At 40.5% G+C, this 19,186-nt stretch overlaps 1 protein-coding gene across 3 annotated transcripts in view; it reads right to left on the bottom strand.

Annotated features, from left to right (window-relative positions):
* Positions 1-19,186, bottom strand: part of kif2c (kinesin family member 2C) — a 95,170-nt gene that overhangs the window by 18,285 nt on the left and 57,699 nt on the right. For all 3 annotated transcript variants that reach the window (XM_041207884.1, XM_041207883.1, XM_041207885.1), the window contains exons 7-12: positions 18,448-18,546; positions 16,995-17,049; positions 7,911-8,073; positions 5,534-5,624; positions 4,840-4,903; positions 904-995 (exon numbers count right to left, since the gene is read on the bottom strand). In XM_041207884.1, the coding sequence (XP_041063818.1) occupies positions 904-995; positions 4,840-4,903; positions 5,534-5,624; positions 7,911-8,073; positions 16,995-17,049; positions 18,448-18,546 (564 nt within the window). The remainder of the gene's footprint in view (positions 1-903; positions 996-4,839; positions 4,904-5,533; positions 5,625-7,910; positions 8,074-16,994; positions 17,050-18,447; positions 18,547-19,186) is intronic.

A 19,186-nucleotide genomic window follows, 5' to 3' on the forward strand; every position in this document is an offset into this window, starting at 1 on the left:
CAAAAAAATGAATCCAACCTTTCTCCAGTCCAGGCAACATCCATTAACTGATTCCTGCCAACCAACATTTGCTGCATTTTGTATACTATATACCTTGAACAAGTCTTTTGGAGACCTTCTGAAAATCAATTTACACCACATCTATCAATCAAGTCAGAATTATAAATTTGCCTATAACTAGTATTAGACTAACTATAGCCAATTAATTTATTCTGCTTGGTTCTTGCACAAGTAAATCATATTGGCTACTTTCCAGCTCTTGACACAAACAGAATATCTAAAAAAAAATTGTCATCACAAAGCCTCTGCTGGCTCCTTCGATTTCTTTCAGTTATCTAGGATGAATGCCATCTGGGTATGGTGACTCATGCTAGAGTTCAGCTAATTCATTCAGAATTCAGCTAATTTATTCTTCCTGCAGCTATATATGCTCTACATCTAGTAAACCCACATTCTCACCGCCACCATCATTTAGCCGAATGTCAGGGATAATTGGACTTTGGCAACCAGTATAGGCTGATAAACTAGGGTTTATGATGCACTCGTGGGAAGGTTCAATTACTCCAGGATAAATTTTTATAGGCAGTTGCCATTTTACAATTTTTGGTCGACAATTATAAAATGAGAAGTTGACAAAAGAAATCTGTTTTACTGACATGAAGCAGACAGACACAAAAAGGTTCTCTTTTTCAAAAACCTCTGCACTATACCCAACACTTTTCCTTTTCTGCTAAGCAGCCATACCTGCAACTACTTTTAAATTAACGTCGGCCTTTTTCACAGCCTGTTTTTGTTCTTTCTAATCTCCCCAGTATGCTTTCTATCTATTTATGGTTTTCATGTAGCACGCAGCTCTTATATTTTGTTCATTTAAATGATTTTATTTGTGAAGTATGAACCTACCTTCCCACTGTAGATTTCAAAAAAGCTTACGGATACTTTCAGGTTAAGATCCTTGTATCGGGGCTGTTCAAGCAGCAAAAACACATCCTGAGCTGAAGAAAAATAAATGGAAGGCAGAATTTTAATTTGCCAGTTATGCAATAATCATATTTCATGCTAATACAAAAGCAAAATATTGCTGATGCTGGAGAATGAAATGAAAAAAATTGTGGAAATTCTCAGCAGGTCAGACAGCTTTGACGGAGAGGAGCAAAAAGTAACATTTTACGTCAATAATCTTTCATTAGAATGGGAATAGTTAGATATGCAACAGGTTTTAAGCATGTACAGATGTGGGAGGGAGGGGCATGGGGAAGAACAAAATGGAAGGTCTGCGATAGGATGGAAAGCTGGAGAGCTTAAATGACAAAGGGAGAATGATGCAGGGCAAAAGAGTATGTAAAGAAGTATTAGGTTCAGAGAAAATTTAGGAACAGTTGCTGTCCCAAAAAATGGGAGTAACGGCTACGATATGAAACGGAGTCCAGAAGGGTGTAAAGTGCATAACCGAAAAACAAGGTGTTGGTTCTTGGGCTTGCTTCGAGTTTCATGGAACAGTGTAGGAGGCAAAGACCAAAGAAGTCAGAATGAGAACGGGAAAAGCTGGGAGGTCATGCTGCAGTTGTATAGAACCTTGGTTAGGCCACACTTGGAATATTGCATGCAATTCTGGTCATCACATAGAAGGATATGGAGGTGTTGGAGAGGGTGGAGAGGAGGTTTACCAGGATGCTGCCTGGTGTGGAGGTTATTAGCTGTGAGGAGAGGTTAGAGAAACTCAGATTGTTCTCAATAGAGTGATGGAGATTGAGGGGTGACTTGATAGAAGTTTACAAAATAATGAGTGGCATGGACAGAGTAGATAGTCAGAAGCTTTTTCCCAGGGTGGAAGAGTCAATTACTAGAGGACATAGATTTAAGGTAAGAGGAGAAAACTATCGAGGAGATGTGCGGGGAAAGTTTTTTTTACGCAGTGGGTAGTAAGTGTCTGCAATTCGCTGCCAGAGGAGGTGGTGGAAGCAGGTAAGATAGTGGTGTTTAAGAGGCAGCTTGACAAATACATGAATAGGATGAGAATAGAAGGATTTGGATCCCGGAAGTGCAAAATGTTTTAGTTGACGGGCAATATGATCGGCGCAGGCTTGGAGGGCCGAAGGGCCCGTTCCTGTGCTGTAGTTTTCTTTGTTTCTTTGTGGGACAGAACATTAAAAATGACAGGCGAGCGGAAACTTGGTCATGCTCAAGAACTGAAGCAAGGTGTTTTGCAAAGCAATCATCCATTTTGCATTAGGTCTTCCCGTCATAAGAGAGGCTTCACCGTGACAGTGAATACAGCACAATTGAAAAACAGTGATTTACTTGTACTTTCACCTGGGAAGACCATTTGGATCTTGGACTATGGGAGGGCAGAAGAAAGAAAGCATTTCTTGCACTTGCATCAGGAAGCCATTGTGATTGAAGAATGGACCAGTGTGTCATGGAGGGAGCAGTCTCTTCAGAATGCTGGAAGGGGATGGAAGGATATGTTTGACAGTGGCAAAAAATGTTCTATTGAATATGGAGGTTGGTGGGGTGGAAGGTGAGGGCATGGGTAATCTTATTGTGGTTCTGGGAGAGAAGGAGAACAGAAGTGTCAGGAAATGAAACTCTCAGTGCAGGGCCCTGCCAACCATGCTGGAGGGGAATGCTCAATTGAGGAAGACCTATCAAAAAAAGGTATAAAAGGCAGCATAGTCAGACATGCAAAGGAGAAAATTGGGAGTGTAATAGTCCTTACAAGAAGCAGGGTGGAACAATGTGCAATCAAGGTAATTTTTAGATATGGCCTATCCTTAAGTGGACAGAAGTCAGGGAAGGAAAGAGTCAATGATGGGTGATGGATGCAAAGATAACAGAAGGATGGAAACTGGAACCAAAATTAAAATTTCCAGTTTTCCAGCAGGAAACAGCACTAACAAAGCCAATGTATTGGACAAAAATTGTACTAGAGGGAACCTGGAACAAAGAATTTTATACATATTCCCAAAAGGACAGGAAAATCCAGGACTCATACGAGTTATTTGTTCATGGGATTGCCCATGCCTAAATGCCCTCTGAACAAGGGCAATTAAGAGTCAACCACATTGCTGTGGCTCTGTCACATGTAGGCTAGATGAGGTAAGGGCAGCAGATTTTCTTCCCTAAAAGGACATTAGTGAACCAGATGGGTTTTTACGACAATCAAGAATGGTTTCATAGTCATCATTAGACTTAATTCCAGATTTTTTTTTATTGGGTTCAAATTTCATCATCTGCCTTGGTGGGATTTGAACCTAGAGCATTACCCTGGGTCTCTGGAATACTTGTCCAGTGACAATACACTATGCCACTGCCTCCCCTTCTCATACTTATATTTGGAGCAAATAAGCGGAGTAAAAGAAGAAGTTGCTAAATGCAAGAACAAGTTTCGAAAGGCAGAGGATATAGATTGGTTGGAGGTTACATTCAAGGAAAAAGTGGAGGATCCTCAGGTCATTCGAGCAGCATGGAGATGTTGTGCTTTTTTAAATAAAGGATCCAATTTCTGAGTTTTCTTTCTCTGGCTGGATTTAAAAAAATAAACTGATATTATTTCAAGAATGCCACACCACTACAATATACAAGCTTGCATTCCACCAAGTGGGATGAAACAGACACTCGATCCCCTGGGGTGCTTGTAAGATCTCCATTCTCTTGTTGGCTTTACACTAACCTGAAATTTTGCAAATGTTTTTGAGATGAGACATCAAAATGCAATTACCTGTTCTAAACAACAATGACTACAGCAGACATTGACTAGTAGAATTTCTCTAGAATATACAGCCAGCAGGGTACTTTAAGAGACTGTTACCAAGCAGGAGAGATCGGAATGCTGTACTGAAAGCTGTTTGCTCTCTCTTGAAAGTATTGAGCCTGGATTTGCAAAGTCACCATCCTGAGAGGAGAAATTTGCTGCAAACAGAAATACTTTGGGAATAAAATGTAAAAATCTGCTCCATACAACCACACCCAGGAAGATAAATGAACAGAACAACTACAACATGGAATCACCAAATCAAGACCAGCCAATGAACAGCTAACTGTATATTCCATTGTTTTATTCTCTTCATGAATTGTAAAAAAATCTTTAAACTATCCTCTTAGTCTGCCATCTGTGCTACTGTGTGGATGTGTGTGTGCCTGCACGTGCGTCTATGCGTGCGTGCCCAGGGAATGTGTATGATATATGAATGGTGGTTGCAATTTACCTAGTTTTTTTTAACCCCAAATTCAGGGAAGGTGAGTGGGAAAGTGAGGTCTTCATGGTCAGTGGTTGGGTCATGGTTCAGGGAGGTTACATTGGCGGTTGCAACTTTTGCCAAATACCACGACGCTTGTCAGTGGTTTAAAGAAAATGTTAGGGCAGGCGGTGAGAATGGAGTGCTGAAAGTTCAAAAGTGAGGTAGAGAGGGAGTGAGCAGAACAGAATGAAAAGAGAAGATAGTGTCATGCCAGCAGATTCCAATGAAAAAAATTGAATGGAAGGTGCCAGCGGGAGGTTTCTGAGTGCAATGAGAATTCTGACAATGGTTCAAGAGACCATTGTGCAGGGGAAGCCTCCTGGCCAAAGAAGTGGGTGTAGAGAAGAAGAAAGAAAAGAGTTCAGCACTGTGCTGACCTCAAAGTTTGTTATATTGGAGATGCAAGGGAGTTAAGCAGAGAACAAATCTTTTGAGGACAGAGTAAAGACATAGTGAAAGCACAGCAAAAAAGGGCAAGATTGGAAGGACAGATGGACTTAGAGGAGAGTGAACATGAACAAGCATCAGGAGTGCTGGTATCCAAAAGTTGTTGAAGCTTGAAAAAGATATTTCACAGGCTTTTATGCCTATTGCTTACTTGCAAAAGCGTAGATTCCTTTTGAACAATCTTGGTTTTTCCCAGAGAAATTACCACCCATAGTCTGCGTTAAAAAGAGAAACGAGCAACAAAAAATATTATGGACTGTCCTCAGCACTGAATATCTGATGCACCAAAGATTTCGTAACAAATAATTGAAAGGTCCTCATGATAGCAGCCATTAATTGACAAATTTCTACTGCTCAGGATAAATAAATCTTTTTTCCACACTCTCAGAAACAATCCCCAGGCATATTAAGGAAACCAAAGCAAGCTTTTAGATGACAAATTTGCCAGAGATGGACTGACAATGATTGGTTATGAACAAGTACCAGTAAGGGTGATGGAGCAGTTAGGCTTCTAGTAGAAATTTATCACTAACCAAAGCATCAAAAAATACTATATAGAAGCTGTTAAGTGTATCTGCACACTTCCTGACACAAAACATGGCCCTGAGATTTTGCTAGGCTATTGCATTAGAGATGCAGTGGCTTAGATAAATTTGCAAGTATGAACTACTTTAATACCATCAGCCTCTGTTAATTCAGCTACTTATAATTCAGTGAATTTATAGGTTGTTTTAATTAAGTAATTTGAGGATTATTTGTGCATAAATAGCCTCCCATGTTAACAGATGAAGTAAAACAATTGCAAGAGGAATAGATGTTATAATAGATAAAATACAGTAACTTACGTGAGTTTTACCACTTCCAGTCTGTCCATAGGCAAAGCAGGTAGCCATTCCCCTTTCAAAGATGGTCCGTACTAAAGGCTTTGCTGTAAATCTGATAACAGATTAAAATTTTAAAATATCACAAAACTCTGCAGCATTGCTTTGTTAGCACTCACTTTTTCAAACTCAGAGGCTTAGCTACCAAACCAGAACAAAAGGAAGAGATTTGACTGCGGAACTAAATTATTTGGCAATACTATCAGATCATTACATAACTTAATTCTGAAGTACTTCTCCAAGATAAACACGCCACCTTATAGACATTCACAAATTTGAAAATGTTGATAGCAAAATAGGTTGTACCGTCCCAAACTTTACAAATCACATGAACAGACCATTGGGCCCAACTAGTCTGTCAGCATCTATGCTTCATATGAGCTTTACCCAGTCCTCTTCATTTCACTTTAGCACATCCAATATTCACCTCAAATGTGTGGTCACATGTACCACATTTTTTCCACTTTGCCCGAATACTTTATTGGATTTATTAATAATTGGGTTATATTTTTGGATAGTCTCACCAGTGGAAGCATCTTTTCCATATCTACCCTATCAGGTTATCTCCCAGTCTTCTCTTTCCTGCAGAAAATCCCAGCATCTTCAGTGTTTCCAGAGAGAGTACAATTTTCTCCAGTTCTTTTCTATTCGTTGAGTACCATGTATAGTTCCAGTTGTCTCATTAGATACAGCTTTAACAACTTCTGATTTTGAATCCTCACGAAATTAACCCTAGTGTTTTGTTTACACTTTTCATGGCTTTGTTAACCTGCACTGCTACATTTAGTAATTGTGCATCTGCGCCCAAAGATGCCTTTAAGCACTATCCCACTTAGGTTATTTTCTAAGGGTCCTTACTTTTCCTACTAAAATGCACCACCCCAATTTATATCCTGCTGAATTAGTTTCTTGGTATAAATTTCTTTTCTTCTGCAAGTAGTTCATTTTGCCAGCACCCAGTTTATAAAGTACTGCAATTGCTTTCACTCAGGAACATTAGTGTATTGGTTCTTGATTTCCTAGGAGCAAGCCCATTTAATGATGGAATAAAAATAGCACAAAATCTAGGGTGAACACACCTGAGCTAAGTTTGTAAAATGGATACCATGCAACAGTAAAATACCAAAAAAATGCATTTGACAAGTTATTCTGACCAAGCAACGGAGGTAACCACCTAAGAAGGGAAGCTTCAACTTTAGATTTATGAAGCAAGTTAAAATGCAGTTCGTGTACTAACCAACTCCAGCCCAAGTTAAACTGGCATTTTTTAAAAAAAATACTATTTTATGAAATAACTGTCTGAAATACATTGTTACTAAAATCCACTTCATGGCTTCTCTACCTGCTCCCAAAAGCTACCTCTGGTGTCCCCCAAGGATCTATTTTTGGCCCTGTTCTGCACACACTGCCCCTCAGTCATACATCCAAACACGCTGCTAATTTTCACATGAGTGGTGACTACACCCAGCTCTCTCTCACCACCACCTCCCAAGTTTTGACAAAAACCATTGTATTCAGTCACTGCTCCAAACTCCATTCCCCTCCCTGTCAATGGTCTGAAATTAAGCCAGTCTGTTTATAACCTTGGCATTACATTTGACATAGAGATGAGCTTCCAACCATGTGTCATCACCAAGACTGCAATCTTTGTATCATCACCCAGCTTTATCCATCTCAGCTCACCTGCTGCTGAAACCCTCAGCCATGTCTTTGTCACCTCTAGACTTGACTATTCCAATGCACTCTTGGCTGGTCCCCCACATTCTACCCCCTGTAAACCTGAGGTTACCAAAACTCTGCTGCCCATGCCTTAAACTCGCAATAAGTTCTGTATCCCTATCACCTGCACTTGCTGAACTACACTGAAAACAAGGCGTTGCTTGACTGGGAGTCAAATTCCTCCATTGTCTCATTTCTCCCCATCGTCGTAATTGCTTCCATCCCCAAGATATCTGCATTCCTCAAATTCTGGCCTCTTGCGCATTACCAATTTTATTTGCTCCACCATTTGTGGTTGCGCCTTCAGCTGCCTAGGCCCCAAGCTATGGAATGTCCTCCCTACATCCCTTTCCTTTAAGAGGCTTCTTAGAACCTACCTCCTGAAACAAATGTTTGGCCACTTGACCGAATATCTCCATAAGCTGCTCAGTATCATACTTTTTTCCTAAAATACTTCTGTGAAGTGCTATGGGACGTTTCATTACTTTAAAGGTGCTATATAAATACAAGTTGTTGTTGTAGAATAAAATCTAGTAATTGTTACCCCTCCTAAGAGAAAGCTTCAAGTGATAGCTAACATTAGTAATATTGAAACACCAATTCCAAAACCAATTTAAATTACCTGTATACCTCTTCATTGGTAACAAAATCATCGAAGGCATAGTCAAATCTGAAGGGTTGGTTATCCAGATACTTGGTGAGATCAACCTTCATCTTTGGCTCATGTACCAGAACTACATTTTTGCTGGAAACTGTAATTACATCAATCTCTTTTTTTGCCTTTTCTGTGGGAGCCAAAGTACAGAAATAAGGTAGAACTTTGATAGCTTTATCTTGGAAATCAAATCCAGCTCTATGCCTACTTTTAAGGTTAGCCAATTTAGAATTGCATTAAATAATAGCCTATTAAAATTCTGTAGTATTTAGTAATAGGTCAGGGTCACAGATAAAATGTTACCCCATTTTCTACACAAGTACCTGCTAGGTGTTATGCAACAAAGTTTTGAAACTTTCTACCCACACCCCATTAATTTTCTTTTCCTCAACTCTGCAAGATGTCTTGATTAGGTATTTCTGTTCAGAAGAAAGGCCTTGTATTCAATGATGACATCTTACCTATGAATGCCAGCAATAAAATAAATTCAATCTAGATTCATCACTTAAAAAGACAAAATATTCCAATTATTTTTATCTCCTTCAATTCAGGTGGAATGACTGATACAATGATTATGGCCAACAAATCACTGCAATATGCGACTGGGAAATAATCAGGTGAGTGGACAGTAACATTGTTGCATTCTGCACTGATAGATCTGCAATACTCCATTGTATAGAATAGTTTAAAACAAATTGCTGCTTTAGCAATTTCAATTAAAGCTCCAGAAACTGAAAATATAATCAAGTTTAGCAGGATTTCAAAAGAAAGGTCATGCTTGACCAATGTTATTGAATTCTTCAAAAGGAGTAACAAAGGAGTGGACAAGGGTATTACAATAAATGTAATATAAATGGACTCTGATAAGATACTGCATAGCAGACTTGTTAGAACAGTAGGATTCCGGGGATAAATAGCAGAATGAATAGTAAACTAGCTGTAAAGTTGAAATAAGTCAGTTGGGGTTAAAAGGTGGAACATGCGAAATAGTTCCACAGAGATCAGTGCTGGGATCATTTTTGCTCACTAAATGATTTTGACTGAAGTATCGGAGTACATGAAAACTTGCACGTAACAGTAAATTGGGGGTATAGTCAATAGAACTCTCAGTCAAATCAGTGCCATCTTATGTACACTTGCTGTGGGCCTTCATGCCATGGCTATCACAGGGTGGAAGATGGACAATAGATGCATGCCCAAGGATTTTCAATATGGCGAGGTAGTCAAAGCCAGAAGATCATTAAGGACACTCAAAAGCTCTGATGCAAAGGATGCTTGCAAGCATGACATGAAGGCCCAAAACAAGGATTTTCACACCTGGGAGACACTAGCTTATGGCAGAAGAAAATGGCGACATCACCTGAGGGCTGAAGTGTGCCATGGTCAGTGACTACAGTGGCTTGGCAACAGGTGCCAACACTGAAAACAATCCGTAAAGATACCAGATAACCACTTCATATGTGACACTTGTGGTAGGACCGGGCCCTCACGTGTTGGTCTTTTCAGTGATCAGCAAAATTGCACCATATTAAGTTATCCCATCCTCAGTGGATTGATTTGCTGCATGCCCACCATCTTGCGTAGATGGAAGGTTGCTGGCGACAATAGTCAATAGAGAAAAACTGCAACAAAATACCAGATGACATTAACTAACTTAAAGCGAACAATAAAATAATTTCAAAACAGACAAGTGTGATGTCAGGACAGGAGGAAAAGATAGGCCACCTATTCGTCAGAAAATAAAGGTCTGAATGGGCAAAAGCACAAAAGGGACCTATGGGTACAGATTCACAGATCATTAACTGTAGCAACACAGATAAAAATGCAAACAAAGCATGGGTTCATTTCTAGTCATTGAACTCAGGAACAGGAGTTATATTAAACTTTATAGAATATTGATTAGGCTCCACTTTAGAAACAGTTCTGGCTTCTATATTACAAAGAAGGACATTGAAGTACTGAAGGAATTGTAAAAAACGATTCACATGAATGATATCAGAACTGAGGGGGTACAACCATAAGATGGATTAAAATGGGCTGAGGGCCCTTTTCTCTAGAAAAGACAAGACTAAGAGGTGAGCTGATACAGGTCTTTAAAATTATGAAGGAGCTTGATAGTAGAAGCAGGGAAGCAATTTCCCAAAAGTAGAGGCCACAAGTACAAGGTAAATGTATAAATCCCATAAGTAATTCAGGAGGAACTTCTTTACTTAGTGTGTTGAGAATGCATGCGGCAATGAATTGAACAATCAGCAAAATGCATTTCAAGGAAAGCTAAGCAAGCACATGAGCGCGAGGCTAGGGAGATAATTGGATATGGGGCAGGTGCAGGAAAGTGGTATTGAGATAGATGATCAGCCATGATCAAACTGTATGGCAGAGCAGGCTCGATGGGCCAAATGGTCTACTCCTGTTCTTGTGTTGATAGGGTGAAATTAAATAAGGTGAGAAGAGGCTTGTGTGAAGCATAAGCACTGGCATGGGCCTGTTGAGCCAAATGGTTCATTTCTATATTGCAAGAGTCTATGCAATTCCAGAAAATTGCAAGAAGCCATACCAAGTTTACGCAATACTGCAATATTCACCACATTCAAACTTAGGACTTAAAAAGATAAGCCTGGCTGTGTTTGGGTTTTGAAATACAATCATGTACTAAAGGTCCTACCTGACTTGCCAGAGTCACATGACATTGAGTTATAACAACATCGTACTAGAAACACTACTCTGAGCTCACAACATGGTGTCAAAATTGGAGCTGAGATTGAGTTTTGAATAGCTGTATGGAAGTACAGCTACAAAAAGAGGAACACACATGTTCAGAGCTGCAAAATAAATAAAGCCACTGAAAAAGAAAAAAAAAAAAGGTAGGAGCCTGCAGATGGATCAACGGATGAGTCTCAAAATGACTGAAGTTTCCTCTTCAGGTCATGTCAAAATGAAAGGCAATATGCGGCGCAACTGGCTGTTCTTCCACTTGCGATGGTAAAACTACGAGATTGTAACAGATTTAATTAACAAGCTGGAGCAAATACAAGTGGCAACAATTAACATTGCTGGGGAGGCACTGCTACAAATTATATTCCACCTAAATCTCTCTAAAGATGAAAAAAAAAGACTGCAGAGATTTTGAAAGCTTTGAAGGCATGCTTTGAACCCTAAGTGAACATAACAAATAAACACTGTGTCCAACATTAGAACTCTATTGATGAGTATATGACTGCAGTAATATAGCTCGCAGAATCCTGTGAATTCGGGCAACTTAAAGATGATCTCATTATAGATAAGATTATCTTAGGCATAAGAGAGCCTGCAGTGAAAGCAAATCTCCTGAGAAAGAAGAAACCGACTCTCAAGAACTTGATCAACATATGCAGAAGCGTCGAGATTGTGAATCATCAGCTAGAGCATATTTATGGTACAACAGCCCAGGCTTTGTACTATGCTGATAAACATTCCAGGCCAAAAGAGTAGAGCGAACATGGACAAAGAAAGGGATGCAAATACTGCAGAGGGCATCACACAGGAAAAGAAGTATTGTCCAGCTTGGGGAAAGCAGCAAAAAGCCAAATCATTTTGCACAGAAGTGTTTGGCTAGAAAGAAGCAAAAGAAGCCTACACAGATGGCTACTGAAGAGATATCAGCCGCAGATGCTGATTAATCACTATACACCATACAACAGGTTGGCCGTGTCAGGTCAATCGGTGATAGGTGGTTTGTGACTGTTAGAATGATGACCGCAGGAGGAGAGCATCAAGTGAACATGAACTGTCAGACAGACACTGGTGCGTCATGCAACATCATGACCATCGCAGATCTGTGGGAAGTGGCTCAAGATGGTGATTCAAAAATGAAGCTCTCAAATGTAAGGTTGATGGCACAGTAATTATGTCGAGAGGACAAGTAAATATAAGAGTCCAATGCAATAGCAAGGATGAAGATCTAGAGTCCCAGATCATAGGTGGAATTCAAAAGCCACTTATTTCAGCCAGGTCAAATCTAAAGCTTGGACTGGTAAACCTAAATATGCCAAGGGAGATTTACAATGTGCCACAGCACACAAAACCATTGACTGCTGAACAGATCCCAGTAGAGTACAAAGGTGTATTTACAGGGTTTGGGTGTCTTCCTGGTGAATATCATCTTGAAGTAGATGAGAGTGTAAGACCAATTCAGCATCTGCCAAAAACAGTTGAGCTGCCCTAAAGTAAAGCCTAAAAAAGATAGAAGAGCTGGAAAAGAAGGGAGTAATCAAGAAAGCGATAACACTTACAGACTGGATTAGCAGCATGGTAGCAGTGTAACAACCTGGAAAGCTGAGAGTATGCTTAGACCCAATAAGATCTAAATAAAGCGCTGAAGGGATGCCAATCATCGAAGGAATTTTACCACAGCTTGCCAAGGCAAAGCTCTTTACTACCCTAGATGCAAAGGATGGTTACTGACAAGTGAAACTGGATGAAAGCAAGAGCTTTCTAACTCCATTCTGGACGCTGTTCGGGAGATACGGATGGTTGTGTGTGCCGTTTGGCATTTTCACAGCTATAGAAGATCATCAATGCAGAAAGATATTCAGATGATCTTCCTGGAGTTGAAGCCATAATGGATGATCTGCTAGTCTATAGGTGTGGAAAAAGCCACAGCTGGCCATATCAGAATTTAATATATGACTGCTAGAGAGAGCTCACCAGATGAAACTGAAGCGGAACAAGAAAAAAAATTTCAATTGAAAATGCCTGAAGTCAAGTACACAGGTCACGTACTGACAGCAAAAGGTCGTCACCCGGATCCAGACAAGGTGAGAGCTGTAGCAGCGATGCAGCAGCCAAGAGATGTGAAAGCAGTGCAATGATTTGTTGGATTCGTGAGTAATTTAGCAAAACCTTTAGCAAATTAGTCATCGGAGTGTGAACCATTACGCAATCTCATTACCAAGGATGTGCAGCTTAGGGCACAGAACAAGCAGCATTCATTAAAATCTATTGGATAAAACTATTGAAGACAATGCCAATGCTGAAGTACTATGGTATCAATGATGAAATCACCATGCAGCTTAATGCCAGAGACAGGACTTGGAGCAACCCTAACACAGCAAGAACAACCAGTCGCATTTGCATCCAGGGCGTTAACACAAACTGAATGACACTACGCTCAGATCAAGAAAGTGCACCTGGCTATTGTCTTTGCTTACGAGCATTTTCATTAATATCTGCTTAGGAGAGACAAAGTAATCGTGGAGTCTGAACACAAGCCACTTCAAAACATCTTTCGCAAATCTCTGTCTGCCCATCCATAAAGAATGTTACTTTGTTTACAGCGATATCATCTGGATGTGACATACAAGCAAGGGAAACAGGTGTACGTTGCTGACATGCTGTTGAGAGCAGCACTCCTTATTATGAAGAAAGTTGAGGATGCTACAACAGAATGTGAAAACTTCCAGATTCAATGTGGAGCAGCAGCTTGACATACTCTGGAAGTCATCAACCCAGCAGAGACATTGAATTTGACAGATAAGCATCTTGCTCAAATCAAGCGAACTACTCAACTGGATATGAACTCTCCAAGAAAAAGCGATGAAAGGATGGCCTAAGAGCATTAAGGACACACTTGTGGTCATCACAAAAGCATATTTGGCTAAAGCGTGAATTGACAGCCCAAGATGGCATCTTATACAAAGGAAAGACAGTCATTGTCCCCAAGGAAGAAAATCCATGCAAGCCATCAGGTAATTGAGTAGAGTCTGAGGAAGGCAAGAGAAGCACTCTACTGGCTAAAATATGAGCAATGAAATCAAGGGCCACATCAGCCAGTGCAGTGCTTGTAACACTGTACCAAGATAAGCAAGCTATAGAGCTACTAATGACACGACATCCCAGATAGAACATGGATGAAACTGGAAGTAGACCTCTTCACTATAGCAGGAACTGATTATCTTGTCACTGTAGACTATTATTCTGGCTACTGGGAGTTAGACTAGCTGACTTCAATGACTAGCGGTGAAATTGTAGAATGCCTAAAAGTACACTTCAGTCGTTACAGAATTCCAGACAATGTGATGAGTGACAATGACCCTCAGTTCACAGGTGAAGAATTCATCCACTTCATAAAGGATTGGGAAATTCAACCCTGTACATCACTTCCATACTGTCCCCAGTCTCAAGAATAAATGAGCTTCAACTCAGATTTCACTGAACTTAGACAATGAAGGAAAGAAATGACCAACTTCCTGTAAGACTATCAGGAAAAGACAATTTTCCCAATGATTTTTCAAGAGGACCATCTACTTTCTGTAAGTTGTGGTAAGAAAGCCACACTTCTCTATGTACGAGGTTGCTCCACTATGGGAAGAACTGCTGAGAATATGGAGACAAGACATCCTCATCTTCTGTAATGAGAGGAATTTCTTGTAGGCAATCAACTCTGGTACAAGACTGCTAGTCAGTAGTCAGATTCTGCAGCTTCAGAACTGCTAAAGATTTTGCTGCAACTTGTGTGTTGGCCTCCTGCTCTGAAGACAGACAACTTTCAGCTGGGAGTGAAATATGGGTGCCAACTGACTTTTACCCTGGCAAAGGGCAACTCTTGAACAGTGATCCTCTATGGACTAACCTGAACTCAGACAAAGCGTTCTCTGTGGAAGACTTTTCATGAACAACAGGAGATAAAATAATAATACACAGGCAGATTAAGTGGAACTGAGATCTGAATGCTGTTCAGCAACTTAAAGCACAGCTGATTCATCCAAGGAGACAGATGTCACAAGATACATCCAACAATGGGAAATATGAATCATTCTCTACATTCTCTAGGGCCTCAACCTGCAAGAGATCACTCAGTACTGCAAAAAATTCTTCCTTGTTACTCTCTAGAAGAGCCAATTCAGGTCCAGTAGGTCTTCATGGGGATGGTCACTGTCTACTGCAGTGCCTTCTGTATCCTCCACCTCTGGTCTTACTTCATGAAGAACTGAGAGATTCATAACTTCCTTGTCTGCCATGGGTCCAGTGGATGGCGTCTTTATGAAAGAAAGGAACTTACTGCTGAGCAGTTCATAAATTGCTTCAGCTTCTGATGGCTGAAGTTCCATTGGTTCTAAAGAAAAAGCTGTAGACTGTTACATGTAAGATAGTGAGTTGCCTGAATGGTACGGATCATCTGGGTTTTCCAGGATTCCTATAAATACGTCAACATCACCACTCAACAAGGACATACATTGATTCTCCCTGATCTTCACAGTCAATGAACTGTCACTCCATGCAGCTAATAGCAGCAACAATCCTGCCTTTGATTGGAAGGTCTACGCCACCCGAAACTTGTAACTGGATGTTTGATGGATAAAGGTCATCTACTGAAGCCAGTCGAGGTCCTTTATCAATTTTAAAAAGCAAAGTCTTGAACTTGGACTGTGACTGACCAGTAGTCTGGATTTAAGACTACCTACTTCCCCTCAGAATTCTACAGGGTCATCATTTTCTAGGCTTTCCATTTCTTGGAAGGAATGTGTATCGTAAATATTCACTGGTCTGTGACTTTGACCAAAATGGCTGGATTTATAGAAACACTTGAAATGTCCTATTTTGCCATCCTGAAAGCATACCACTGGGCAGTCCTGGTGCCCATGCCAGGTTTATATGACACAACCGCAAGCATCTCAAAAAGTTTACTGGCATGAAGTTTCCCACCCCTCTGGTTTGTTTGGCAGGATTTCTTTAGGGTGGGGCCGCTGCCCATGGGCCTTCCCAATCTACGGAGTCATGGGAAGCCTCGATGTAGCCACAAACTATAACCTGGTTGTGCGCTCAGAGTTGGGGCTGCTTCGCACACAGGACTGCCTGCTCGTTAAGGGGCTAGCACAATGGATTTATAAAGTTCTTAAAGGCTTTAATAATGGATTCAAAATCTGCGGTGGACTCCTGCACGCCACGCCTTAAGAGATCATCATCTGCTACTAGACCTACTGCATAAAGAAAAGAACTAATTTGAAGCTTTGGCTATTTTTTGCAAAAAACCTTGACGCTGCTGGGTACCAGAGAAAATGGCTTTTCCATATCTCCCACTGCTGTCCTCTCTGTGGGCCCTCAAGGCAGTCAAGGGCTGACTAGCTCATCATTACCTCTCTCCAGTGTGCCTCCTTTCTACTGCTGAAATTTCTTGAGCTGCTCTTTGATGCTTTCTTTATTCTGTGGCTCCTTCTAAAACACAGGTGTGTGTTTTACACTGATGTCTCTATCACTAGTTTTGGGATTGAGTCCTTATTTCTTGGACTCTAGGCTTAGGACTTGCTTCTTAGATAGATTGTAGACATACTCGATCTACTTAACGCTTCTTTATTAGTCCTATTTCTAAACAGGTTAGAGCAGGCCTGTAGCTCTTAGGCATGATCTCAACCTCTCGTTTGAAAGTCTAACATGACAAGTGCAGTGGCACATCATCATCTACGTCATATTTTAGAACATCCCATATGTTAAGGGGAGATTCGACAGGTGGTTTTGAAAATCATGAGGGATTTGAACAGAGTAGATAAGGATAAACCGTACCCATAGAATCGAAAGGATCAAAGACCAGAGAACACCAATTTAAGGCAATTGGCAAAAAAAAAACAAAGGCAGCAACAGGAAAAACTTTTTATGCAAAGCGGTTAGGATCTGGAATGCACTGCCGGAGCGTGGTAGAGGCAGATTCAATGAAAGCTTTCAAAAGAGAATTGGATAACTGAGAAAAAAATTGCAGGGCCACAGAGAAGAGTCAGGAGAATGGGACTGGGTGAGTTGCTTTTACAGAGAGTGTTGACATGTACACAACAGGCTCAAGGGCTTCCTTCTGAGTTGGGTCAGTTCTATGATTTTATACTACAGTTTCAGTTTCTGCCCTTTACTATTAAATTGCCAAAAGAGCCCCAAAGGCTAAAAACTGGCTTTAATTCCACTCATCCTCTGCACTAAGAATTGACCATACATTTTGAGCACTTTGAACCCCCACAGATATAGCAGTGCTGCAAAAGGTGCAAGAAAAATTCTACAATGCAGCAGTTATAATGTCTGATAACACACCTTTTTTGCTGAGAGGTCGTTTTCGGACACAGACACATATTTTGTGCAACTCAACCTGAAAGATTTAAAAAGGTTAATTTAGTGCCAAAACCGCTCCATTGTTAAGCTAGTATGACAAAATCTTGATTGTTTTAATGTTATTCCCATTACTTATCCTGATTACAATGAAATGGTGCCAATATGAAACCAAGTATAATGAAGCAGTGAAGCTGGCTACACCACATATTGTACCCACTTTGAAGTGCAGTTACTCCAATACTTTAAAATCAGCTTGAAACTGGCACCATGTAATTACCAGAAAGTTCTAAGTAATTAACAAGACAGCTCAAGAGCACCACCAAATTTTAGTCCTTTCCCAGGAAGAGAATCCCCTGGGTTTTGCCTGCATCACCTCTATACACAAGATTAAAAGATTAGTGCAGGACTTTACCTTCAAGAAATGAACTACTTTTTTGTTTTTAAAACCAAACTGAACCTGATCAAGATGCACTTAAAATTTACACCATGAACTGCATAATATTATTAGGTCAAATTAGTTCAACAAAACCCAGAGGATAATCAATTCAAAAAGCTAGTTTCAAGGTGCGCAAGCACAGTTTCCCATTCTTACTTATCCACCTTTTCAATTGAATCAACAAGTTTACCTGTAATTTTATAAATGGAAAAGATACAAGAGTCTGCAAAAGGATATAGTTGGGTTGGGTGAGTGGACAAAAATTTGGCAGGTGGAGTATAATGTGGGAAAATGTGAGGCTCTCAGCTTTGGCAGGAAGAATAGAAAAGCAGGTTATTTAAATGGAGAGAGATTGCAGAATGCTGCAGTATAGAGAGACCTGGGTATCCTTGTACATGAAGCACAAAGTTATCACAGGTACAGCAATTAGGAGGGCAAATGAAACTTTGGCCTTTATTGTAAGAGCGATGGAGTATAAAAGTAGACCAGTCCTGCTACAACAGTACAGAGCATTGGTGAGGCCACACTTGGAGTACTGTGTACAGGCTTGGTTTCCTTACTTAAGGTGGGATATTGCATTGGAAGCAGTTCGAAGAAGGTTCACTAGGTTTTTCCTGGGATGAAGAGATTATCTTATGAGGAAAGGTTGATGAGGTTGGGCCTATAATCATTGACTTTTAAAAGAATGACGTGATCTTATTGAAACATACAAAGGGCTTGCAGGGTAGATGCCGAGAGAATGTTTCCTCTCGTGGGGGACTCTAGAACTGGGGGCAGACTTAAGAAGGAGAAGAGGAGGAATTTCTTCTGGAGGTCATTAGTCTTTGTAATTCTTTTCCAGAAAGCAGTGGAGGCTGGATCCCCCTTTTGAATAGGCGTCACTAATTAAAATAATCCTAACTGTTAAGTGTACTATATCTGACCATCAGTCCCAGAAGTGGGAGAGCAGCTCTTTGTCCCTCCAGAGCATAATTTGAATGATGCAAGATTATTACTCACAGGGTCTGAAGTAGACAGATGTTGATAAGAGTCTAAAGTAGTTCGGAGTTCTGCAATCATCTTCATGAATTCCCAGTTTGGATTACCCGTTTCACATTCCTGCAATAAGTTAAAAACACTGTTCAATCCTATACTTAGTTGTAGCTGCTAAAATGGTTTAATTTATTTGTAATCAAGCCTAGACTGAATGTGCAGTGTGTACCATCTATAAGATGCACTCAGCAACTCATCAAGCCTCCTACAACAGTACCTTCCAAACCCCCACAATCTCTAGTACTTAGAAGGACAAGGGAAGCAGATGCGGGAGAAAAGCATCACTTGCAAGTTCCCATCCAGGCCACACACCATCTTGTCTTGGACATTATTGCTGTTCCTTCACTGTCACTGCATCAAAAACCTAAACTCCCTTCCCAACAGCACTGTGGGTCTACCTACAGCAGATGGACAGCAGCCCATCATCACCTGCTCAAGGTCAATAAATGCTGGCCTTGTCAGTGCACTCACATCTGATGAAATAATAAAAAGGGCACTAACTAAATCAGTGCTAAAACAGAGGTACAGGTTCACAGGAAACTTTCATTATGAACTGAATGGCTTCCAATGTCATTTTGCAGACAATACTGGCCACCTTCAGAACATTACAAACTAGGTTTGTAAACACGATTTCATGCTTCATGTCAGAACTTACCATGGTGCTGTTTTACTCGTCATATTTGGGGAAATGAGAAAGGGGTTGTGA

This window comes from Carcharodon carcharias, chromosome 16 (assembly GCF_017639515.1).
Source record: "Carcharodon carcharias isolate sCarCar2 chromosome 16, sCarCar2.pri, whole genome shotgun sequence".
Lineage (NCBI taxonomy): Eukaryota > Metazoa > Chordata > Chondrichthyes > Lamniformes > Lamnidae > Carcharodon > Carcharodon carcharias.